This window comes from Anser brachyrhynchus (genome assembly GCF_964034855.1).
Source record: "Anser brachyrhynchus genome assembly, chromosome: 2".
Lineage (NCBI taxonomy): Eukaryota > Metazoa > Chordata > Aves > Anseriformes > Anatidae > Anser > Anser brachyrhynchus.
Genome location: NC_137695.1, coordinates 147,876,024 through 147,901,031, shown reverse-complemented (window position 1 = coordinate 147,901,031; position 25,008 = coordinate 147,876,024). Strand labels below are relative to the sequence as shown.

The 25,008-nt window shown below is 40.1% G+C and overlaps 2 protein-coding genes and 1 long non-coding RNA gene across 4 annotated transcripts in view; 2 read left to right on the top strand and 1 right to left on the bottom strand.

Moving 5' to 3' along the window:
- DEPTOR (DEP domain containing MTOR interacting protein) overlaps positions 1-4,373 on the bottom strand; it is an 86,783-nt gene extending 82,410 nt beyond the window's left edge. The window contains exon 1 of the mRNA XM_080582041.1: positions 4,217-4,373. The gene's annotated coding sequence lies outside the window, so the exon portion shown is untranslated. The remainder of the gene's footprint in view (positions 1-4,216) is intronic.
- Positions 625-8,387, top strand: LOC308190518. The gene is made up of 3 exons (XR_013947288.1): positions 625-3,464; positions 3,576-4,043; positions 7,447-8,387. It is a non-coding gene; the product is annotated as an uncharacterized lncRNA (long non-coding RNA).
- A 2,450-nt stretch (positions 8,388-10,837) lies between these two features.
- On the top strand, positions 10,838-24,747 carry DSCC1 (DNA replication and sister chromatid cohesion 1). 2 transcript variants are annotated; one of them, XM_080581295.1, is made up of 9 exons: positions 10,838-11,108; positions 12,580-12,748; positions 14,289-14,423; positions 17,242-17,332; positions 19,119-19,257; positions 20,492-20,544; positions 21,775-21,929; positions 22,487-22,635; positions 23,417-24,747. In XM_080581295.1, the coding sequence occupies exons 1-9, from the start codon at positions 10,936-10,938 to the stop codon at positions 23,523-23,525; spliced, it is 1,173 nt and encodes a 390-aa protein (XP_080437421.1). In that variant the 5' UTR covers positions 10,838-10,935; the 3' UTR covers positions 23,526-24,747. The 2 variants fall into 2 exon arrangements, with proteins under 2 accessions (XP_080437421.1, XP_080437420.1); XM_080581294.1 differs by having other exon boundaries at positions 10,839-11,108; positions 21,772-21,929.
- Positions 24,748-25,008: the final 261 nt, after the last annotated feature.

Here is a 25,008-nt window from a genome sequence, read left to right as displayed (position 1 = left end):
CTGGTGGAGAGTTGGCACCACAGGCATAAGGGGAAACTCAAGTGTCTTCCAGTGACTTGAGGCTCTCTGGCAGGCAGCACAGCCCTGGGCTGCACAAGGAGATGATGGCTCTCTGCGGGACACGATGCAGAACAGGGACATTGTATCCGAGTCCTGATTTTAGAAAGCATCCTAGTCATTTGTATAAACTTTCTTATCTCATTGAGTAAATGTACAAATGGTGAAACATAAATGTTTACAGAGTGAAATAAGAATATTGCATACAGAACACTGTTTAAAAAATATTGCATCTGTGACCTAACTTTTGACTTGATAAATTAATCTGAGATTCGATAAACTAATTCTTTAGCCCCACTAATTAATTTTTCTGCAAGCTTAATTTCAAGTGAGACCTTCACATTAAAAATTTACCAATATTCATATGCATACTTCTCATTCCTGTTCTGGCATTGTTCGCATAAGATTGTTTGTCTTTTCCTTGCTGGAATGACTAGAGCTTTTGAAACAGGAAAATAACAGACAAATCATTAAGGCATTGATTATCTCATGCAAAAGATGGTGAAGCACTTCAAGGAGAAAAGGCATTAGCAGGTGAGCTGTTCGATTGGTTTACAGTTTGTTTTTTTCCTGACATCTTTTGTGTAAGAGCCAGCATTATGTAAACCTCAAATTTAAAAATACTTGGTTCCTCTCTTACTGAGGAAGACATGCAAAATTGGGTTTTGGCCTTTAAGTAGACCTTTTATTTAAGTAGCTCTTGCAACACTCCTGGAAAATGAGTGTGTGGGGTTTTTTTCTATATTCCCATGCTTATTTGCAAAGAGAAGTCACTTGTCTTTGTGTTTCAATTGGTTAACTTCCTTAGTACCAGGGGCCTGGCAAGGGAAACCAGAGGAACTACCAGGTATTGTCCAGTCTGCCCTCCTCTTTTCATGGTACGTACAATAGTATTTCCCATTCTTGGCAGTGCATAGATTACATTCATTGCTGTTCATTTGCTGCTCTGAGTTTGAACAATTTAACTTGTCTGCTAGAAACTGGTCAGAAGAATCAGTGCTCGTGTGATTCAAAGGACTGAATGCATCTGGCCAAGCTAATTTTAGTCATGTGATAAACCACAGGAAAAGTTAGTAAGTTTTCAGGAAAAAAAAAGAAAGAAAAAAAAAAAGCATGTTGTAAACTTCTCTTTTTCTAATATAACATCCAAGTTCCTGCAAAAGCCACCACGGTGAGATAACAGGAGGGTTTTATCACAATCCGTCTAACATTTCCGCACTTGAGTGAGACTTGTATCTGTTCAGATTCTTACATTTCATGTGTCACTGACCGTGCAATTGTTATAATAACAAGCTGAAATGCACAGAAAAAGGCATTTTGATCCTGAGATATGCAGAGATGATCTGTAAGGGCCTTTCTGAGCCCCTCAGTTTTTTCATTTTGTGTTAAATGTTCAAGTACTGACTGGGACAAAGACAGTGAGACCCTTGTGCAGGCTGATGGCTAAAGCATGAGCATGAGATGGGTGCACGTTTAGTGCTTGCTCGTGTGAACAGAGAAATATTTTATGCAAATGAACAGCTTCAAGAAAAAAAAAATAGAGATCTATATCAGACCTGTAGACTCAATAACTCTGTTAACAATACACTCTGCTAAACTAGCATTTGTTGTTACCCCATGTGTAATTGTTTTCTGCACTCTCAATGATGACATTTGTTCTGCTACACTAGAGTATCTATAAGACTATGTACCTATTAGACAAGGAATCATTTCTAATTTCTCTTATTTTGCATTTTCAGTAATCTTGTAACAATTCCTAATTTTGAGCATCACAAGAATATTTCCCCATCAAAAGGCAACCGTAAAACTGATGGAAATCTTAATCTTTGAAGATTTCATATGCATTTCCTTTAGTTCTTTTATTGTTGTTTTTGTTTTGCTTTCTCTTATTTAATTCTGCATTTAACTGACAGTAGTTATGAACTCATTCAGCCTGCACTATGCCTACGTCACATGTTTAGCCCAGGCTGTAGTGCAAGACTTTTTCAGTATCCAGATCATTGCACGGGCTGGGGGTGTGACTCAGCTGGCAAGTGCTCCTAACAGCTGAAAAGAAGCTTGTTTCTAAACCACATCCCAAGTGTGAAGACAACACCTACTAGCTAATGGTAAGAGACACCTTTTCAAGCTGTCTCCCAGCTATATCTGTGCTAATATGCTCTGATATCTGGCTGCAAGATCAATAAGGTTTGCTTAAACCACCGTGGCCTGAACTGACAGTTTGACTCTGCACTGTAACCACCCTTGAACCCAAGCACTTTGTTTTTTTCTCCCTTGAGAGGCAACACCTAAGAGCTGAGATCCAGTCTACGACACTGTTCCTTACTAGTCCTTTGCTACCTATTTCTACCTCCCAGCCCGAGTTGCTGTTGACTAACCGTCGCTCTCCCCAGGGTGCCCATGATGGAGCACACGCTGCTTGTAGGCAGTCTGCCTCTTCCCTGCCCCAGGGAGGGCACCGCAGGGATTAGGAGAGGTGGTGGGTGCAAGCAGGCCGTGTGCACCTATCTGCAGAGGTATTTTTCTGGTGGCTGGAACAGATGCAGACAGGCTGATGGGCTGCCAAACAGCTGCTGCTACGAGATAGACTCCTACCCCCCTCGGAGTGATGAGGAATTTAATGAAGACAAACACTCTTTGTCAAGCAGTACTCCACAAAGCAGAGGTTTCAGTGCTGTCTCCATCATTAACCACATCACATCCTGCTGTTAGGTAAGGCCGTGCAGCACACAGACAGCCCGGTGCTAGGGAACGTCCGTGAGTGAAGCTCTTCCTCAGGCTGGTGGACCTCAGGCACAGGCACAGCACACTGCAGTCGTGCCACCGCCACCACGAGACGTCCAAAATGCTACAAACCCATGGTGCCACTCGACTCTTCTGGGATGGTCACCACCAGCAGCTATTCCGGCAGGCCTAACTCTGGTCTCTCGAGGTCTGTGAAATAAACTGTTTCCAGTAGGCATGTGTATAATCACCCTGCCACCCAGTGGTCCTTTCGGGAAATTAAGTGCGAAAAGGCCGGTCAAGTAATTGTGAATTGATGCTTGACAAAGGAAAAAGACTGTTACATGAAGCTAATAGCAATTGTATAAGGGAATAATCTTTAGATAATACAATATTTGCATAGGATTGCAAACGCAAACGTCCTTGACTCTGTCATTTATTTCTCTCCGGAGTGAACTGGAGAGAAATAGCTCCCCAATGTAGTCAAAATGAAAAACTAAAGCCAGTAAAATACTAGATAAGTTAATATTCTTTTACAAATGTGCCTTGCAAGTAAGTGTTTTTCTTGTGTTCTCAAACTATTTACAGATCTCTTGGGGTGCTGAAGCAATGAGATGAACTCACTAGAGCATGCTTCTCAAATAAAGATAGTGCTTTGTACTGAGATATTTCAAAATGATCAGGTATGACCAGTCCTTTATTGCATTAAAAAGAAGGTACTTAAGGTGCTACAGAGCACCAGAGCTATTTCTTTACAAAAGCTATTTCTTTACAAAGAAATAGCTTTGCTGCAGCTCTGCACAGGGAAACTGGATACCAAAGGATCTGGTGGAAGGAGCACCAACAGACACAGCTGCGATGAAGCAGAACCATAGCAAGGTTTTCTCATAGGAACGAATTTGGGACTATTGAAATACAGAACCTGTTTACAATGTTGCCAAAGCTGAGCTGTGGTAGGAGCATTGTCCTGCTCTCAACATCTCAGCAGGAGAAAAAAATAAAAAGAAAAAAAAAGGAAAAGGCAAAAGGCATCAGAAAGTCAGTCTCTTCATTATGTCTGGAAAGAAAACTTCACCAAGCTATATTCACCAAAGAAAGTGGTGTGAAACAAGAAAAAAATATAGGAACGAGATGTAGAAAGGAATGGGGAGGACGGATAGTAAGAACAGAAGTGGGACGTGAAGAAAAGAGGGAGAGAGAATCAGGCATGGAAGAGAAGTTGAAAGAAAGACAGTAGCAACAGATCCAGGCTGAGATGGGAGGTGAGAAATAAATTTATTTCCTTTGATATTTCTCTCATTCAAATCATTAAATCTTGGGGGAAGATTCATCTAGCTCTCCAAGGAGGGCTTGAAGGTCAGTATCTCACCTCAAGCCTCACACAGCATCTCATCTCAAGCAGTTCAAGATGAGAGCAGCCTCATTATCCACTTACCAATTTCCTGAGGAAATGCAGTTCCGTTAGGCAAGGTCCATGCCAAAACTGGTGACCCAGCTTCCAACACCTCGATGTGGGAAGATGAGATGACAAGGATCTCTCCTCACTGTACAGGCAATGAAATTATTTTCTGAGTCGAAAGTAAATGCAGATCTGAGAAGCCAACACATCTGACGAACAAAACCAGAGTTACTTCTGTTGGCCCAGTTACAGCTTACCCCATGATGTCAAATTATTCAGTATCTCAAGACACTGATATCCCTTGTGATACATTCAGTACTAATCATTACTCACAGAATTGTAAGAAAATTCCAGTTACTCATTGTCACCATGATTAAAATGGAAAAAAAAAAAAAAAAAAGTTTAGCCCCATGACAATCTCTAGCATTTAGCATCAGGAGAAAAAAAATGCAGATAGCTAGGATTTTCAGAATAAAACATTTATTGCAGAGACGTCTTCAGGGTTTTTTGCAGTTTCTTGTCAAGCAGATGGTTTGGGACTAAAAAGGACTAGGGACTAGATGGTCTCCTAAGTATATTGGGGAGCAGGATTGGAAGAGAATAGCCTGCTCCAGGAAGAAAGCTGAGAACGATAGAATGGAGCTAACTGCTACTTTTTGGAAGGCTACACCCTGAGGTTTAATTATTCGACCTATGAGGGTGATGCTAGAATGGCATTATGGTCCCTGAGGCCACTGAGGATGAGGAGTGCTCCGGCAGGTGCTGCAGCTCACCGCCAACATATTCAATGGACCATCAAAAGCAGATATGCCACGTGCATGGTGATGGTAGAGAGTTGAGATTATTGTATGAAACGGCCATATGTTGCATACAACGTTATAAGGTGGTTGTGAACCTAGGTTACATTGGATTAAATTCCAAGAATTCTTCAAAGTAATGAAACAAGATGTTAACAAACTTCTCAGCCTTTGATTTTTGAATTTTCATCCTGCTATTTTTCACTGTTATTTTCCCGTGTCAATGTACTTCTCTGTACATACTCTTCCATGAATGGAATATTGGATGCATCTTCCTGATTTATTTATTTTTAATTATTTTGCATAATACGCTGTATTTTACCTGACTATGATTTTCACATTATCTGATTTTTATTTTTAATTTTAGACTCATACAGATGTAATAGACCTGTCGTCTGCAGGAACTTTTGCTGGGATCTACTTGTAATGCTTAGCCCTAGCAGTGTCTCAAAAACTAATAATACATTAACTGCAAAAAGCCACTTTCTGAGATTACTACTATGCAGATTGCAGTTAATCAAGAAGCAAGGCCATATGATAACTTGCCAGATGACAGAGAATTATGTTTATTATGTCGCTATTAGTAAGGTCTCTAGACTGAAATTTAGCCAAAAAACACTCTACATGGTATTAAAAAAAAAAACAACTAACAAACAAAAAACATTTAATTCCATTTATCTATTATACTTTCTTAAGTGTTATTGTTTGCAGCAACTTTTCTATTTATGATAACACTGTTCCAAATAATTCTAGAGGTGAGTGCATTATGTGATTAAATTCAGAGGGCAAGCGATAAAAGTATTGCTCTTAATTTTGCCAACAAGCAGTTGACCCTGAACGACAATTTTTGCAGTGGCAGATGTTCTCTGAAGATCTAGCCAGAAAATATAGATGAAGCAAAAGGCTTTTGTGGTGTACTTACATAGTAAATGACATGTATGCTTGATTTAAACTCTGTCCCTATAATTAATATGTTCATGAAAAAATCCATCCTGTTCTTTCATGCCGATGTTAACAGAAATCACAGCACCTTGCCACCCCTTGCACTGGTGTTTACAATGTGAGGACATGCTCTGTAACTACAAATGTCCTTGCTGCCTGGCTGAGATTCAGGAGAAGCTGTGAGTGCAGGTTGGGTACCAAGCTGTCCAGGTTTACCTTTCCTTACCATGAACGACATCAGTATGGCATGACTGACCCTCTTTGTTTGCAATTACATAGGGCTATGCTGGCCTGGTGAAGAAATAGCATAGCAAGGAAAGAGGAAGGAAAAGCAAGGAAAGAGCAAAGGAAGCTTTAGCTGTCTTGTAAGCACGGGGCATCTGGGTTTTGTGCTTGTCGCAGCTACGCACTGTGAAACTCTGAAACTGATTTTCTAAATGTATTGATGGTGTTTGCTCCCCAGGTATTTCCGCATGTGCTCTCTGGCTTTATGCTTGGCTGTTTGTTCTCCAGTGTTTCCAGCACAGAATCACTTTTATGTCAGTGAGATACTCCAGGCCACTGTGTAGTTTACACAAATATTTAGATTTGATTACGTCTGTTTATTCTCTCCTAATTTGAATGTAACTGTTTTGCATCTCCCTGTTGGCCTGTTAAAATGGATGAGAAAGTGCTTATCTGAGTTAGCAATGAGCTACCTGGTTTCTCTACTAATTGGCTGAAGTTTTCCCTGTTTGAGTCTTGGACTCATCTCTTGCTTCATGATGCTTTGCTGGCTGACATCATCAGGTATGACTGTTTTAGTGGGAGATGATAATAGGCATTAATCAATGCCTACAACATAGAACATGCAAGTCACTGCTATTTTAGCTATTTATTAATTAAAAATAAAAAAAAAAAAAGAAAAGAAAAGGAGTAAAAGTAACTCAATAACCAGCTCCAACGGAGAGAGAAGAGTGATTCAAGGGGTCTGAGTTTATTTAGGGTTCCAACTTATAGCTAAAACCGGAATCTCATGGTTAGTAGGGACAAGCATCACAAAAATCAGCCTTTGTGAATTTGTCCAACTCTTTTGTGGATCACACTCATTTTGACCTTCACAACATCCCACAAGTTCCACAACATGTTGTATAGGTCTTTTCTCCTGTTATCCATAACTTGTTCATTTCAGTGGTATTCCTCAGTTCTTACATTTGAGACAGAATAGATAATATTTTTTTCCTTACATTCTTAATTGCTTATACATCTCTTGTATCTCCTTTCTCTATATTTGTCAAGCTGAAATGATCTAATCAATTTAATTTCTTTTTCTGCAAAAACCTGTCTGTACCTCTGATGTACCAGGAGGCCCTTTTCTTTATCTCCTGTAGTGGCTTACAGATGACGTGCTTTATTCAAGATAGGTGTGCACCACGGATTTATACAATGGCACAATTATATTTTGTGTGGTTTTGTTTGTTTGTTTGTTTTTCTTATTTTCCTAAGAAGGAAATGTAGTGCACTCACTGTAGATTGTTATTCTCCCAGTGTCTCACAGAAGTTTATGACAGATGCTGAAATGGCATTCAGGGGTCTCCAGTCACACCTACAGATCCAGCTCCCATGACCACCTTCTGTGTTGAAACATGATGGACGCATCCTCCGACAGATATTTCTAAACAATGAGAAACTGGTGTTTAATGGGTGAAAATGTAACATGAACACTAATTTTAAATATTGCAGATGGCATTTCAACTGAAAAAATAAATCTTGATTTAAGGTTTGTGAGGTTTGAATAAAGCAGCGCCTCTCACAGAATAATTTCCAGCAACTGTAACTCTTAATTGTGTAATTATCACCAGGCTGATAACTTGTTACGGTATTCAACTTCAGCACTGTGCCAGTTTTTCCAGTGCTGGCTGTTATCTTATTATCACAGCTACCTAAGTTGTACTTTGAAGGTCACTCAGAAGTTTCTACTGTGTGCATCTTTCTTTGACATTTAAACACCCCATTACATGTCACCCAATTTTCTCACACATTTTATTTTAGTTCCTAAGCACTTGAATTGAAATCACACCTGGGAAGTCATCCTCCCAGTGTGGTGCCTGATGACTAGAATTGACACCGGTGATGTGTAGTGTTATAGCAGATGTCATGTTATCTCACAGTTCATTGTTTTATATCTTAGTTGTGGAGCTTTGGAGTTATTTGAACTTACTTTCTTCGGTTTGTCACAGCTGTCCTTGATTTATTTTGCTGTTCACATCCTTGATGTTTGAGCCCTGGGAAACATTATACAGTGCCAAGAACTTCAAAGGCAAGACTATAATAATCTTCAACAATCCATTTAATGTTTTGCTAACTTCAGTCAAGGCTAGTCAACCAGATTCAGTTAACACTAATTTTCATTAACATTAGTCAATTGAAAAAGTACACCAAAGCTAATGTTGCTTGGTACTTGACTTACAAGCAGGACACATTCCTGCCTCCCCTCCCCAGCCCTGCTGAGGACGCAGGCTGGTCAGCACTTCAGTTCTACTTCTCACTCTGAGACCTGCCACAAGAGGCGTACCTCTGGGCTGTACACTCGCAGCAGTTACTTAAAGCCTCAGCTGTGCACTCGCAGCAGTTACTTAAAGCCTCAGCTGTGCACTGTTGGGGGACTGATGTGAACTGGTGATCAGTAAAGGTAGTGATGATAGGTGAATTAATAGCTTCCTCAACTCTTCCATTCTGCTACAGGTGAGTCTCACCTCTGCTTGTAATATCATAATCATAAAATCATTAAGGTTGGGAAAGACCTTCAAGATCATCTGGCCATATGTTCCATGCTCCTGGATCTTGACAGTTTCAGCTCACCATAACACCTCAAACTGAAAATAGCACTCATTTAAGCTGCAGCAACTCCAGAGCAAGTCAATAATCCCACAGGACTGTTATAAAATAATTTCAGGATCCTACCAAGCTCCCTTAGCATAATGTGCATTTTCTTATCAATTGACAGCAACATTGACTGTTCAGTGTCTCCTCATTCTCTCTGCAATCCACATTCACTAGCTGATTCATCTTTGTTCAAGAAATGAACTTTAGGAGTTCAAACTTAAAAAAAAAAATGTTTGTAATTCAAATATGCAAACTCCATAAATTTGTATGTTGGATTCAGTTCCTTGATTTCTCTTGAATCTTTATTATTATTATTATTATTATTATTATTATTATTATTATTATTATTCCACAGAGTGGAAAGTAAAAAGAAGAAGAAATGGGCATGCAAGTTAATTGAAAAAATTACACAGATTAAGGTATAAATTAAAACCAACTTAACTGAACAGCTATTTAAACAGTTAGTGACTGTGTGAGCATTTACGTGGTAGAACAGTGATTTTCTGGTTTAGCTTAGAGGTGTGTAAGAACAGACTTATACTGAAGCAAGATGTAATGGGGGAGATTTAGATTAGAGGTTTGGAGGAAATTCTTCAATCAGAGGGTGGTGAGGCACTAGACCAGGTTGCCCAGAGAGGTTGTGGATGCCCCATCCCTGGAGGTGTTCAAGACCAGGTTGGATGAGGCCCTGAGCAACCTGATCCAGTGGGTGGCATCCCTGCCCATGGCAGGGGGGTTGGAACTGGGTGGTCTTTGAGGTCCCTTCCAACCCAAACCATTCTGTGATTCTATGAAACTGAAGTAAGACTGTACACATACCAGCTTGCACCTACGCATTACTAGAAACCAACGTAAGCTAAAGTGCCTCAGGTTTTATATGTACACAATGACTTGACTACCATGGTCCCCTGAAATATAGCATGAAAATATGATAGATGGCTGAGTTTGTGAATGAGCAACAATGCTGGTGATAGAGGTAGCTCCCTCGCTATTTCAGTGCAAGTTTTCTCCAAGCCCAATTCCCTGGCACTACTCAAGCAAGGGACCTTCTGAAGGCAGACAATGTCCAACTCTGTCACGTGTAGCAGTCATTAATACCTGCCAGCTGTGTACCCAACCTATTTGCTCTGTCCCATTGTCCGGGTCATTTGGTTCAGACTTTTTCTGAGCAAAGCGAGTCTCTGCAGGCAGAAACATGCGAAGTAGGAGTACAAAGGATTACAAAGGAGTACAATTTCCAGCTGAACGTGAGGGGGCAGTTCTTCACTGGGAGGGTGACAGAGCATTGGAACAGACTGCCCAGTGAGGTTGTGGAGTCTCCTTCTCTGGAGATATCCCAAACCTGCCTGGATGCCATCCTGAGCAACGTGCTCTAGGCGATCCTGCTCGGCAGGGGGGTTGGACCAGATGATCTCCAGAGGTCCCTTCCAACCCTGGCCATTCTGTGATTCTGTGAAGCAGTCAGTTAGCTAATGGACACAATGCCAGTGAGGAGAGGCACACTGCCAGGCCCAGCGTTAACATGCCCTGCAGCAATACCTTGCTGAGCCCAGAAGGACCAGGTGGAGATGTGTCAGCCTCTGCTGCTCCACAGAGAGGACCGGTTCCCAGTGTTGGTGAACAGCTGTCTCCTGACCTTTTTTTTTTCTTTTTTTTTCTTTTTTTTTTTTTTTTTACACTTTAAGCTTTTTCTTTGTGCTACGACATGAAACACAGCTAGACCTCAAATCACAAGGGTTACACGAGCTGAACTTGGCGTGTCATGGTCTTCCCTGAGGGACAACTTGGCCACAGGAGAACTGGGTGCTTGCCCTCAGCAAGCTACTAGACCCCACAGCATGAGGGAAGGAGCACGAGTGGGTGACAACGAGCCACGGGGCAGCTGCTCCCCCACAGAATCGAGCCTTCCCTCGGACACTGTGGTAAAATAGGGCATTTTATGCATTTTTATGACATTTTATAGGCATAGAGAGAGATTTTATTGCAACCAGTCAGGATACTGGGTGGGTTGAGGTGACTTCCCTTCAGACCCGCCCGCCCCGCCGATCGCTCCGGACGCAGTTCAGCCACAACCACAGCATCAAACCACCGGGCGCACGGCGCCGGCTGCTTCCCGCCTCTCGCCGCTGCGAGCGCGGCCGGGCGGCCGCCATGCGGAGCCGGGAGGAGGTGGAGGCCACGCTGCGCACCGCCAAGCTGAGCCCCGCCGAGCTGCTGCCGGCCGCGCAGTGCCTCAGCTTCGGGCCGGGGGCGGCCGGCGCCGGGGAGTGCTGCCTGCTGCAGCTGGAGCCCGGCCTCTGCGCCCAGCTGGAGGCCGGGGCCAGGTACCGCTTCCCCCTGGAACGAGTGGGGTTGGGGGGGGTGGGAGGCAAGGGGGGAAAGTAAGCTGCGTTCTGCCCCCGGTCCGGTCAGGGTAGCTGCTTTAGTAACAAAAATAGCAAATGTTTCCTAAATCTGCAGGGTGTTTTGTTGGGGAGTGTTTGCGCCTTTTGTTTTTTTTTCTTTCCATGTGGAAAAAGTAGGTTTAGGGAAGAAATGCTGCTGAGATTTTAGCTAGAACAGTGAAGGGATTCCTGCCAGGCGTCCTAAGACAGACACGTAAAGATTTGGAAGTCCTAAAAAGAGTCCTACAGACTTCTGAGATCTTCCTGCTGGAGCTTGAGGTTGGGCTGAGGTGGCAGAGCACCTCAGAACCCCACAAACAAGCCAGTGAGGGAAGCTTTGGCAAACGTTGGGGTGGTTTTGTGACATCCTCTACCTCGGCACTAACACCAGAGAATTAAGTTTTTGAGATGGTTTTAAAATGTCTTCATTTATCAACTGCAACGCTAGCCATATAGTAAAAATGTTTTAGATGATACAACGTTAGAGCTCCCCCTAAAGAAAAAGGTCCTCAGAGATGCCCGTCAGCGAGGCTGTTGGTGCTGGGTGGACAATGGCTGGGGTGCCAGTGGTTGGGGGACCACTCGCGACATAGCTGGGCTTTCTTCACAGATGCAAGCTTTGGGAATCAAAATTAGCAGTTTGATTAAATTGAAACTGAGCACTTAATTAACTGAGCACTTAAAATCAGTGTAGCCTAGGTGAGCTGTGGCCCTGCTTTGGTATTATCATGCCCTTGCTAAGAATCTCCATGTAGTCAAGTATGTGAGCTGAAGAAGGGGATTTGCCTTAGATTCTTTATCTGGAAATTTTATAGAAGTCTATTTGTTGTTGTTCTGTTGTTGGTTTTTTCTTTGTGTGTGTGTGTTCTGTTTTTCTTTGTGTGTGTTTGCTGCCTGGAATGAGTTGCAAGAAAATATGTAAGTTTGTCTGAGGGAATTATCTGAAGGACACTGCCCAACAGACAACTTCTACTTGCTTCTTGTTTCACAGTGGGCTAATCTTTGTCCTCAGTAAGGAGCAGATCTAGCTATAATCTGTTTTCTGAGGTTAGTGAGCTGGTTCAGTTGTTAAGCATTGCTAACTCTGATTCGGGGGTTTTGTGTGAATAGGCAGGTGAGGAGGTTAGGCTGTGGTCTGTGTAAAAGCCTTGAATACTTGTCTTTCAGAGTGGGAAAACTCAAAAAAGGAGAGGTAAAGACATAGTGTTAAGATATTTTAGATAAAATGACAATTACAACTTTACGTTTTGGTATATTGTGACTGCTGCTACCAAATAGAAATGTAGTTTATAATGGCTTTACCAATGTTTAAATATAAAGAAAAAAAATCACGTGTTTAATAGGTGTTCATCCAGAAACAGAGGTAAAAATACATCTTTATTTTTTTTGTGCTTTTTTTTTTTTTTTTTAGCCTGGTAATCCGTGGTGAAAAGGATGAACAAGCAGTGTTGTGCAGCAAAGATAAAACTTACGACATGAAAATAGCAGATACCTCAAATATGCTGCTGTTTATTCCTGGTTGCAAAACTCCAGAAGAGCTGAATGCAGATGAAGCATCGGGCACTGTTATTCATTCACAGGTATGCCTTTCTGGGTTTTTGTTTGTTTGCTTTAATTCTCTAATCCCGTATTCTCCATATTTTTTTGTATTTTATACAGGAGGCTTATGTGAAACCCTGGGTAGGATTCAGTTGCCTAAACATAGACTTCCAATGCCACTTTAGATGCTTTGTGGTCTTGGTCTAGCTACAAGATGCCATTCCAGAAGGACACAGATCTCCTGTAGGTTCTTTGTATGTCCACCAGTCTCAGGAGGATGTCTTCATAAACACGCTTTATACACAGGGGGCATACTGTACCTTAGGGTGTCCAAAATGGCTCTGGGGCCCTCGTTTAGGCAACCAAACTTTATCCATAATGTATGATAATTATTGTTTCTAAGAAGCTCAAACTTCGGTTTATTTTGAGGGAATAGTAATTACTTATGGTAGGTATTAAAAGTTTTAAAAGAATATCTGATTTCTTAGTGTTAGCAGCTGAAATTTTCAGTATTAGCTGAAAATAAGCTGTTTGTAAACTGATTCTTATGAACGCTTTCCCCAAAAGGCAGATTATACCATGTCACACTTGAGTATTATTTTTTAAATACAGAAATATATTCAAAGGTTACTCTTTTTCAACTAGCATCTGGAAAGATTTGTTGGAGCGGATGATTTTAGAGTTCTGAGTTCAAAGAATTCATTGTTCTCTGCTCCTCTGAAGTGTAGTTAATAAAATTCTACCAAAAAAATAGTTAGGAAAACATTGTTACTAGTTCATTATTTGCTGTAATGGACATAATGACATCATTGAAGAGTAATCCTGTATGTCCTTGGATGAACGTAATAATCAAAACATCACCGTTTCTTTTGTGAAGTCAGCATTATTTCAAAGTTCAGGGGTCTTTTTGTTGTTGTATTTTTAATGGTGAGCTCTTTACCAAATAAATAAATAATCTGATAAAGCGTTCAGATTACTCTGAAGGTAAGGATTATTAGATAGTATTCTTGAATCAGTTACACCTGAGCTTTTTGTTGGAGACTTTACATCTGTGTGTTGAATCAGAGTAAGAAACAGAGATGTTCTGTTAGTTGTATGAAAGTGTAGCCTACTATCTTATTAATGTCTGTTTTACTTGAGCTTAATGATAGGATGAGTCATTGGGATGATTAAAAAAAACAGAGTAGATCCCAAAATGGGAAGAATCAGAGAAGATGGAAACAGGGTAATACAGGAGGGGTTTTATGGCAGTAATATAGCTTAGCATTAAGGGGAAATATTGACAAGGATTGTGCAGTAATATATCCCATCATGACAGCCTATAATTTATATGCAGAGATGAGCTGGTCCATTTGTCATATGCACTACAAATATTTTTTATCATACAACCGTGGACTTCTATTCTTTGCTTCTGGTGGTAATTTTCTGATGAAAATATTATGGTGATGTTTCATTCACCTGTTGTTAGATTTTTTTTTTGTTTTTTCTCAGTGACTAGATTAAAACTTTTTGCTGAAAATGTTTAGGTAAGCTCCTGTGAATCCAAGTGGTACATTAAAATGTCCCTGTGTTTTCCTGTAGATTGCTGGCTTCTCCAATAACTATTGGGAGTTGCGGAGATGTCGGCCTAAACTGAAGAAACTGAGGAAGCTTCTAATGGAAGATCCATATGAAGGACCAGATAGTGGGAAAGATCAGACTTCAACAGTGTCACATGTAAGTCACTTTCTTGAAGTTGGTAATGGGCAAATAAAAGTAAAGAAACATTCTTAACTAGAAAAACAGCCTTGATGTTCCACAGTGCTGCTTTGAGTTAATTTTTTAAGCCTACTACAAGTTGGTAATTATTAGCACTTCCGTTGACTCACAGGTAAGCTATCAGCTTTTCAGTAAGAAGAGGAAAAGGAAGGACACTGGAAGAGGCTGGTGATTTCCCTTTTTATGTGGAGAGTTTCTTGAATACATGCTTCTGAACTTTCTCAAAACCTGGGGAGAGGTATAGGACTGTGAAGGTATAATACAGTTTTTCTTTCTTTGGGGCTGTCACGTATGACATGCTGTGTCTGACCTAAGTATGAGGTCCAGGATGCCCACATACAAGTCATTGGCCGATCAGTAGTTTATGATGACAAGGAGGAACAGGGAGTAGCAGAGAATGACAAAGATGATACAAGGCAGAGAATGAGATTGACACTACAGGAAGGGAAGACACAACTAAAATTTTTTCCTGCTCCCCTTTTATGTTTCCAGGAAATCCAATTTAAGATCAAAATAACGGAGATAACTGCACCACCGTGTGTGCACACAAACAGGTGGTAGCTTAGATGCATTTTATACCGAGGGTTGGTTGAAGCTGATGTTAATAAACCATCTGTGTGTGCTTGAATGTACAAACATAACTGTTACTTTTTTCCTTTAGAAGTTCTGCTTCTTTTGATTTACAGAATAATTTCTGAACTGTTACAGAATTGTTCACCCAGCATTGCCTTCTTGATCTTTCATTTTCCCACAAAGTGTTCTAGGAAGGGATGTCAGAAGGAAAAAGGCTTAAATTATCAATGCTTATAATTTCTAGACAAAGGCTAGCAACACAAAAAGACGTTATACGCAACAATATGTATTGATAATATTAGGTGAACACCATAAAACCATGTCACTGTCTTTCCGAACACTAGTGCTTAGTTTGAAGACCGATCTGCATTTGTTTTGAAGGAGAATTTTTCATATATCGGCTTACTGAAGAGTAACTGGATGTATCGGATAAATGTACACAAATTTCATCTATGCCATTGATGGAACTGTAAATGAATCAGAGTTCTCTATGGGACTGCTTCTGACTGGAATCCCAAATAATAGTGTAAAGATTTCCACTTTGGTGTTTGCTTACATTTAGTGTTTTCCGGGTGTTGGCAACAAATAAGCCACCTTTAATTTGTTTGAAAACAAATCGCTCAGTTTTAGTGGTTTAATGTGAACTTCTTACAGCTTTCAGTTGTTTGTACTGTGTCATACATGGAGAACCATGGAGCCACTGGCTGTGGAGCCAAGGAACCAGTACCATTGTAAGGAGGTACTGTAAGGAAGCCTGGCACATGGTGATGTGATTCAGCAAACTACATGAAAACTTAGAAACAAGCTAATACACAGCTTGCTCAGGATGCACCAAGTCAAAATCCTGAATTTTACAATGAAGTGGCAAGGCATACTCAAATGATTACGTGTGTCTGAGTTAATGTATTTAATGTGTTCCCTATCCTTAGCTGGAAATGGCTGTAATGGCCACGATACTAACCTGTTCCCTTTTATGTTTGCAAGGGTGATGCAGCTGATAAAAGCATCCTAGCTGAGAGCAGTGATTTCTTAAAAAGGCTGAAATGATAGCTGGTAGAGTGCTGACATGGCCTAAGTGGACCAAAAGTGTGCAGGGTGTTAACTGAATGGCAGTTTTGAACTCTCAAACACCCGTACTGATCTGGGGATAGATTTGCTCTGAAGTGCTGTCAGTATTTATTTAAGTACTGTTTAACAGGGCAATTCCTTGCTGCAATACTGCTGCAAGTTCAGCGCTGCGTAGCTTAATGATGCTTCAGCATGCTGTCTGATGGGAATGGCATAGCAGGAAGAGGAGGCCCTTCTGTATTAAATGCTTTCCTAACATACAGGGTATGTTCCAGACTTAGTGTTGGCTTGTTCTGTTTGTGTTCCTGTAGCAAGTACTTCAATCCAAATACTGTTTTTCTGATAGGAAATGTTCTTAGGCTATAATCAACAAAATTCTAATATTAGAGTTAATTAAAAAAAGACTGTCAGGTGAATAAAGGAATTGATTAAGCCCTGTTTCCTATGGGCTTAGGTCTAGTGTTCTTTCCCTTTACTTTACTCCTCACGATACCTTCTGTTCCTCCCACATCTTGTAAATCTTCACTAGTATCCAGAGTGCCCTCCCTTTTCACCAGCTGTTTTCCAAGAAGCGGCGTGTGCTGTGGCTGTTTCTGTGCTACATGTCTGCTAACTGGCTGGCAGACATCAAAACACAACAGACAACTCCTGAGGTCATGCCGGGGGCTTCTCCTCAGTGGAGGTACTGAGTTCTGACCTCCAAAGGTGATGAGAGATTTTGAGTCTCTGTAAACTTGCTCGAATATCACGGATTAAAATGTGATTTAATGAAGACAGAACACATTCCGTTTTCATTCTTGCTGTGTTGCTTTACTTCTGATGCCTAGTTTGACATCCTAGTTTGACAATCCAGATGCCTTCTGAAGCTAGTTTGACATCCTGGGAATATGTACACATGGCACAAAGGCTTCCCTGTAGTTAGGCTGTTTTTTATACTGAATAACCATTTGAGAAACTGTTGGAAGTGACAGGAGAAGTGTCAGAGAGTGGTAAGCCTTAGAAAATTCAGTTTGGGTAAAAAAAAAAAAATCGATCTTCCAAGTCTTTTATTATTTCGTATAATGCATTTAGCATAGTTGATGAAGCAAAGATGGAGTAAGGATAACCTGTTCTGTCCTTTTTTTCCTTGTTGCAGTATACAACAGAAGATTTGTTAAGTATGGTTCAAGCAAGTGAAGAAGAAATAATGCACCAGTTGCAGGTTTTAGATGCCTGTAAAATTAAAGGTATTTGTCTCTAAAGAATATTCTTTACTCATGAGGAAATAACCCTGCTTTTTCTCCCCAAATATCTTTTTTCTCTAATAAGATCTTTTCATTCCATACCCTTGTCTCTCTGCAAGTTAGTTCAGGGTCCTAAAATCTGCTTCCATATTTCTTATATCTTCTGCTGCTATGAAGGTGATTAAAAAGGTAAAACCAGGCAGGCATCAAGCAGGACAGCTGAACAGAAACAAAAGGGGTGCAAAGTACACAAAGCAAGTTGCACAGTGCGACTGCTCAGCACCCACTGACCAATGCCCAGCCAGTCTGAAAGCAGTGGCAGCCCCCCTGACCCACTGCCCCCAGCTTTACTGCTGAGCGTGTCATCAGATGGTGTGGGATGTCCCTTTGGTCATTTGGGGCCAGCTGTCCTGGCTGTGTCCCCTCCAGCTCCTGGGGCACCCTCAGCCCCTCGCTGGCAGGACAGCACGAGGAGCTGGGAAGTCCTTGGCTCTGGATGAGCGCTGCTCTGCAAAAACTAACACAGTGGCGTGTTATCAGCATTATTCTCATCCTATATCCAAAACACAGCTCCATACCAGCTACCAAAAGAAAATAAACTATCCCAGCTGAAACCAGGATACCAGTGTAGTTCCTTCTTTGATTCTAGAGGCACTGTCATCAGAGCTTCCCACCCATAGCATGAATATCTTTTGGGTGGTTGTCCCCTTCATGGATGAATGTGTACAGCTTTCTGCACAGCTAGAGGCAAAAATACTTGATCTGTAGGCATAGCCAGCCCTTTGATAGTCCTTTCTTCCTCCCAAACAGGGCTTATTTCAGAAGTCTCTGTGCTATGCAAGGTAAGGTTGGAGCAGGTGACTTACTTTGGGACAACTCTTACTTGTCCTGTACTTGGCAAAGTCCAAACCCTCACCTGGATGTCAGGTGACAGCAATCCTAGAGTCATGGGGTCATTGTATGGGGTGGAGTTTTCAGGTCCAAACCTCCCTTTTAGAACAGTGACAACCTGGAGCAGGTTGCTCGGGACTTCACCTGTTGGGTTTTGAGCATTTCCAAGGTGGCACAGTCTCTCTGTCCAGGCTGTTCTGGGCTTTGACTTTCCGCAAGGTGAAAGAAATTGTTCTAGTACCTGGCTCCATTGTCAAGACTTGTGCTTGTTGCTTTTTGTCCCACCGCTGAGCACTGCTCGGAAGCTTTCTGCTCCATCTTCTCTATAGTGTCCCGTTAGTTGGTTGAGGACAATCTCACAGGTAACTGTCACTTTACAACTGCATGGCGCTGTTGTACCAGGTCTGTGCTTTGTTTCATCTGGTTTTCTGTGCTCTTGGCTGGACCTGAGCTGACACTTTGCAGAACCAGTGCAATCAGTTCTGTTCATGCAGTTCTGTGCTTGAATAATTATTTTTTCCAGGTCTGATTCATCTCAGGATGGAATTAGCGTCTTTTTATCTGTGGCAGTTAATCTACATAAACAGCTATGAAAAATTGAATTCATCTTATTGCTCCTTTACATTTGATCTTACTGTTCTGTGCTTACTCTTACATTTCACAGAATCACAGAATTGTAGGGGTTGGAAGGGACCTCAGGAGATCATTGGGTCCAACCCCCCCGCCAAAGCAGGTTCCCTAGAGCAGGTTGCATTTGATCCTGAAAAGGTCAGAATGCTCTGCAGTTTGTAAAGGTGTGACCGAAATGTCCTGACTGCTGTAACATATCATCTGGGAAATAGAGTTAAGGTGTTAACCTTTCCTTCTGACGCTGTTTTGTTCTTTTTCTATTTGGCAGGATATTGGAGGATTTTAGAATTTGACTATGAGATGAAACTCTTGAATCATGTGACTCAGCTGATAGACTCGGAGTCCTGGTCTTTAAGTAAGGTTCCTTTACGTACATGTCTTGAGGAGCTTGGACCTCTAGAGCCCACGTAAGCAATTACTTTTAGTCCTTAAAATTGTCTATAATCATTATTAGTTAAATCACTATTAATTATTTATTAGAATTACATTTTTATAACTCTAATTTTCAGTTACCAGGGTGTTAATGATAAACTTTCTTTGGCTCTAAAATACATACGGGTATTAATGGTTCTCTGCTATATCTACCCAGGAAAACACTACTGTTAGCGTTTTTGGAGGCACGGATTAGTTCCAAATGTAGTGTCTCGCTAGGTTGCTGATTGCTTATAAGTCACCACCATGATTTGTCTCCGTATTTCTTTTACGTATGTTTTTGTGGCCAGACCCATAGACTGCTATTTATTACTGGTATTGCTTCAGATGGGTTAGGGTTAGGAAAAAGAAAACTTTTGCACCATTCAATGGGCTGCACTTATCTTTTTTTTTTTTAATTACAGCTGTTACTAATTCTACATAATAAAGAAGTAATAGGAATTTTATTTCTTTGTGCATACAGTGTGATTTGGGGATTACAAGAGATTGTGTTCTGTTGTTTAGACAGCAAGTTTTGTAAACTGCTTTTAGTGAGTATTGGTAGTATACACATACCATTGTAATTGGTTCAAAAGTAGAAACAGAATCACAGAATGATGAGGGTTAGAGGGGACTTAAGGAGTTCATCTGGTCCAACCCTCAGACGTTACTACTGAGTTGTAACTGATGGAAGTAATGTGTACTTCAGCCTAAAGCTGCTGACCACGCTGAAATACTAGTTTTGAAGCTATAGCTAGCCAACAAATGTTCAGTTTCTCTCTTCTGTGATGTCTCAGATGGTGCTGTATTTCTGATGTAATACTGAATTCAGTTCGTAAGAGCTGACTTTTAGGCTGACATCAAAAGTCATGAAATAATTTAAGGTTACCATTTAAACAAAATCTCAAGTTTGCAGTAGGGAGTGTTTTTATGTTTATTTGGCTTGCAAAAAAAAAAATTAAATTTGCTTTTGGTGTTACATCTGCAGTTAGGCTATAATGTCCCATCCTCCATTCTCCCTTTTTTTTTTTTTTTTTTTACTGTACTTGTTTACAACTTCTTGGTAACTGTTTTATGTCCTAATGAAACTGGTTAGGCAAACTCAGAAGAACAGTTTCAAGTGTGTTCACAGATATTTTTGAAACTGTATTGGTTTTGATCTAAATAGGAAATGGTAACATACAAAGGCAAAAGCAAGTTATAAAGCTTCTTTTTTCTTTTCCTCTCCAGAGAGATGATAGAACATATTCTTTTAAGCTATGGAAGGAAATACACTGATGATGGTAAGGTTGGAAAATCACGTATGTTTAAATTTTAAAAATAAAATAGTTACTCTTTAGTAACTGAAAATTTTGCAAGGATATTAAAATATTAATTTGCTACAATTCCAGTAAAAGGAGGAAGCAAACAGTGAACAAAAAAAAAAAAAAAACACAGTAAAATTGTTAAGAGAAAGGTCATAGGAAAATGGACTGTTGAACTATATGAGACACTAGAGAAAACTCAGGAACCAAAAGAGGTACCTAAAGTGATCTATTAGGTGCCTACCAGCAATACCTTTTGTGACTGAAAACAGAGTGCTTCTAAAATTTAGATGGAATTTCTCTTATATTCCATCTAAATATTCCATTGAGAATTTATATGCCACTTTATAAACCAATTTATATTCCACTAGGAGGTCTTGGATGTCATGCGTTTTAAGCAAGTAGTTGTGCTGTTGCAGACAGTCCATGGAATGTGAATTTGGCTTGCCTGAAGTAGAAACTTAGACTTAGTCCCCTGAACTGCACAGCAAGATCCATTGATTGTATTGCCTACCTCTCCACTGCTTTTCTCACGTGCATACATAATAGTTCAGTGCCTTCACCTAAATTATTCTCCATAGCTGTTTTCATCTCACCTTTGACTGAAGTATACAGGTGAGAAGTTGTAGTGATACAGGTTGTCTTTTTAGTGTATTAAGGCATGTTGACAAAGAATAGTTTTGAATTACAGGGAGTGCAGATGACTGAAAAGGTGGAAGGTAGCGTTCGTGCCTGACATGCAGAGAATTTTAGCCAAGAAAATGAAAATAGATTCTCTTTATTTCCTTTGTCATACCATAATATAAAGATGAATAAGGAAATAAGTTTTGTTTAATTGTTCAAGCGCTGGCAGCAAACACTAATACAAGCCAGTAGGAATGAAAACTGTAGGAGAAAGTGTCCCTGTGGAGAAGGGAAAAGATGATGATGGCGGGGGGAGGTTGCAAATACAGTGAGTGATATGAATGAATGCAGCAGCCAGACAGTGCTGCACACACACATAATAATCTGCATAATTTGTTCTTCAGAAAGGGAAGACAACAATCATTTTTCTGAAGTAATACGAAGTCAGGTTACTCCCCCAGAAAAATAAAAACAGAATAGCTGGTTTGTAGAAGACTGTAGAACAGAATGGATGTTTGAGGCTGTTCTCTGTTCTGTTATCAAAAAGCAAGAACCCACCGTACTGTGTCTTTTGTTTCTCAGCAGGGGAGGTTTATTTTGAAATGCGTGAAGATAAAATATGCAGAGCTATAGCACAAATGCTTTTGCAAAATGCAGTTAAATTCAATCTGGCCGAGTTTCAAGAAGTCTGGCAACAAAGTGTCCCTGAGGGGATGACAACAAGGCTTGATCAACTTAAGGTAAACACATAACAGAAGGGAGGAGTCTTCCATGAGTAGGCACAGCTGAGTGTCACATCTAGATGTTATCAGTTGCTGGGGATTGGTTGTATTATTTCTGCCAGCTTTTCAGTACTGCTTCTGACATCCTCTGTGAGTGTCAGTAGCGCAGAATCATGATGATTCAGGCTTCTGTAAGTCTAACATGTTTCTCTATTTGAAGAGAAGTTGCAGCTGTACAGTTAATACTGGTAAAGTAACTAAAGCAGAAGCTATTGTAGACTAGACTGTAGCGACAGCCTCTACAGTGGCAAGCACTAGGAAAATCCTTTTGCTGAAAGGAGATGGGGAGGTGTCAGAACTTGATGGGTTTCCCTTCCCTTCTTGTCATGAAGGAAATGATAAGTATTCCCAATAAAAACAGCACCATTATGGTATTTTTTTAGTTTGCTGCTATCAGTGCAGTTCTAGAAGACTTTGGAGATGCAGAGGGCAACTCGTTGTGGATTGTTGCTAGAACAAATTAAATTAAATTATTTTGGTTTATTTAACACTTTGTCTCTGATGCTGATACACAGGGCTTGGCTCTTCTGGATAAAAACTCAAGACCAGAGACCATCTTCCTGCTAAAAGTAGAAGACTTACCTGAAGATAATCAGGAAAGATTCAACAGCTTATTCAGTGTACGGGAAAAGTGGACAGAAGAGGATATAACCCCTTATATACAGTAAGGATACATTTCATTAAAAAAAAAAGTGAGGCAGAATCATCATGATAGAAATAGTGTTGATATTCTTCCCTTTTTGCATGGCTGACTTCTTATCAGCTATGACTGCCTTAGTACTTCTGTTTTGTTTTAAATTACTACAAGTTTTGTATGAATAATATCCCCTCTCCTGGGAGCTGTAGCTATATTTATTTCTAACTTGTTGATCCCACTGAATTTAAACAGGAGATAATTCTGACTGACTTGATTGAGGCAGACTTAACTTAGAGGATAAATATCCTGAAATTTCTAGTTAGTCTCCATATTTACAACTGAAGAACTACAGAGCAGTAGAGCTTCGTATACTGGATCCTTTGCTTTTTTGTCTTAAACTATAATACTATCTGGAAGGCCCAGTCAGGATACACGTGAGCAGATGTAGATGATAAACCAGATTTAACTGCATTAATTCTTTAGGAGGATCTCTAAATTTACTCTAACTTTAATAACTAGTTCAAAAACTGTTTTGCTAGATTGCAAGCTCTCTAGAGTAATAATAACAAACAAAAAAAGAACTACCAAACCCAATTTCTTGTTTCTCAAGTAAATTGTTTTTTTTCCTGTTGATTAAACTTCACAGTTCTAAACTTTAGGTAAGCGGTGTGACAGTTACTCTTGTGCTTTTTTTTTCCCCCAATACCTTGGTCCAGCTTGTTCCTCCTGTATTTACAAGCATTTCACTGAATCATTGTGTGTGAGAACACCTCTAATATCAGTATCATCTGCTTTATTTCCTTTGTAGAGACTTATGTTCAGAGAAGCAGACAGTTGGTGCACTTCTGACAAAATACGCTCGCTCCTCAATGCAGAATGGTGTTAAAGTTTATAATTCCAGAAGACCCATCTCATAACAAACACTGTTTTAAAAACTGAAGACTTCTGAATGGACTAACAGTGAATGCTGTTTCATCCTGCCTTCTGGGGGAAGGAGTTGTCAACAAATGTTACGTGGCATTCTTGAGTTGAAGCAATTGAGTTTCTTGAACAAGTTCTGTTTTCTGCACAGCTATGCAGAATGTAAGGGAACTTGCCTCTTCTAAAGCATAGTGTCTGCAGACTGTTCCCACTTTACTTTGACCACCTTCTTTTTCCTTTGCATTATAGTTATGCCAGGAACTACTTTTTGAGTGTACTTTAGCTGTCTATCCGTAAACCAAAGACTACCGTTAAAAATTAAAACCTTATTGATAATAATTGAATTAATTGTATCACATAGATTTCAACAGCAAAACAGAATGCTTAATTTTTTGTCCATTATTGAGCATTCTTAAACATACAGATTTTGTTACTGTGTTGACATTTTGAGTACTACGTGCCTTGACAAGCTCGTGAATGAGTTATTCCTGACTGAGGCTACGCTGGTCATTCTTTCGGAAACTGGTTCTTTTGTAGTCATACCTTTGTGAATAAGATTGTCGCAAACCCTTGACATTTTAACACTTGGCAAATTGCCTTTTAAATATTACAAAGAAAATATCGCATAACAATCAGGTTTGTAAAATCAAGTTTGAAAATGTAAGAGACTTGTTTTGTGAAGTTCCTATAAACTTCTGTTAGAATGTAGCCGATCTAAAATTCATCTTTTACAGAATACTACCTTTGCTTTAAAAAGAACTTGTAAAACTTTGTAAGGGGACTTTCTAAAATTTTGGTAGGGAAAGTAACTGCACATAACAATTGTGCCTTGAAAACATTATGTTTTGAATATTACTTTGTTTGGAACGATGAAACAGAAATTTACTATGGTATTTGCCATGAAATAGAGTGCCTGAAATTGAAGTTTCTTGATTATTTAAAAAAAGGTTTGCATTAGTCAGTGAACCAGTTTAGTATTAAATATTTTTCAAATATTTTTAACTGAACTATTGTGGTGTTTTTTTTTTAACACAAAAATTTTGCTGCATCATACTCAGATGTAAGGTATAAAAAATCTTGGAATATATAGCTTACTAAATGTATGGTGAGCAGTGGAGAGAGAAAGAAGCTTAAGAAGTGTAATTACTGAAATGGATTTTGCATCCTTGGGATTTTGTTACAGGTTAAAAAAGCTGAATAAAAAACCTACTTGATTGATTCCCTGTGTTTCGCATTTCTGTAGTGTACATGTGTGCCGTTGGCCCAGCTCCACTGAGACTCAGCTGGGCTTGCTTCCTGGAAGAATTGCCTTGTTCACTGTTTGGTTTCAAAAGCTGTGGTACTTTCTGTTAATAGCACCAGAAGATTCCCTCTCAGAGTTGAACAGCAATATGAACTTGAAAGCCTTTGAAATAACTTCAGTTGCATCATTTCCCTTCTTTACTTGAAACGCATAAGAGAATTAGGAGGTTTGTAATC

Coding starts and splice junctions, on each gene's coding strand:
- DSCC1 (XM_080581294.1), top strand. CDS start 10,936: ATGCGGAGCCGGGAGGAGGTGGAGGCCACGCTGCGCACCGCCAAGCTG. Junction 11,109..12,579: donor CAGCTGGAGGCCGGGGCCAG/GTACCGCTTCCC, acceptor TTTTTTTTTTAG/CCTGGTAATCCGTGGTGAAA. Junction 19,258..20,491: donor CTTGGACCTCTAGAGCCCAC/GTAAGCAATTAC, acceptor TTTCCTCTCCAG/AGAGATGATAGAACATATTC.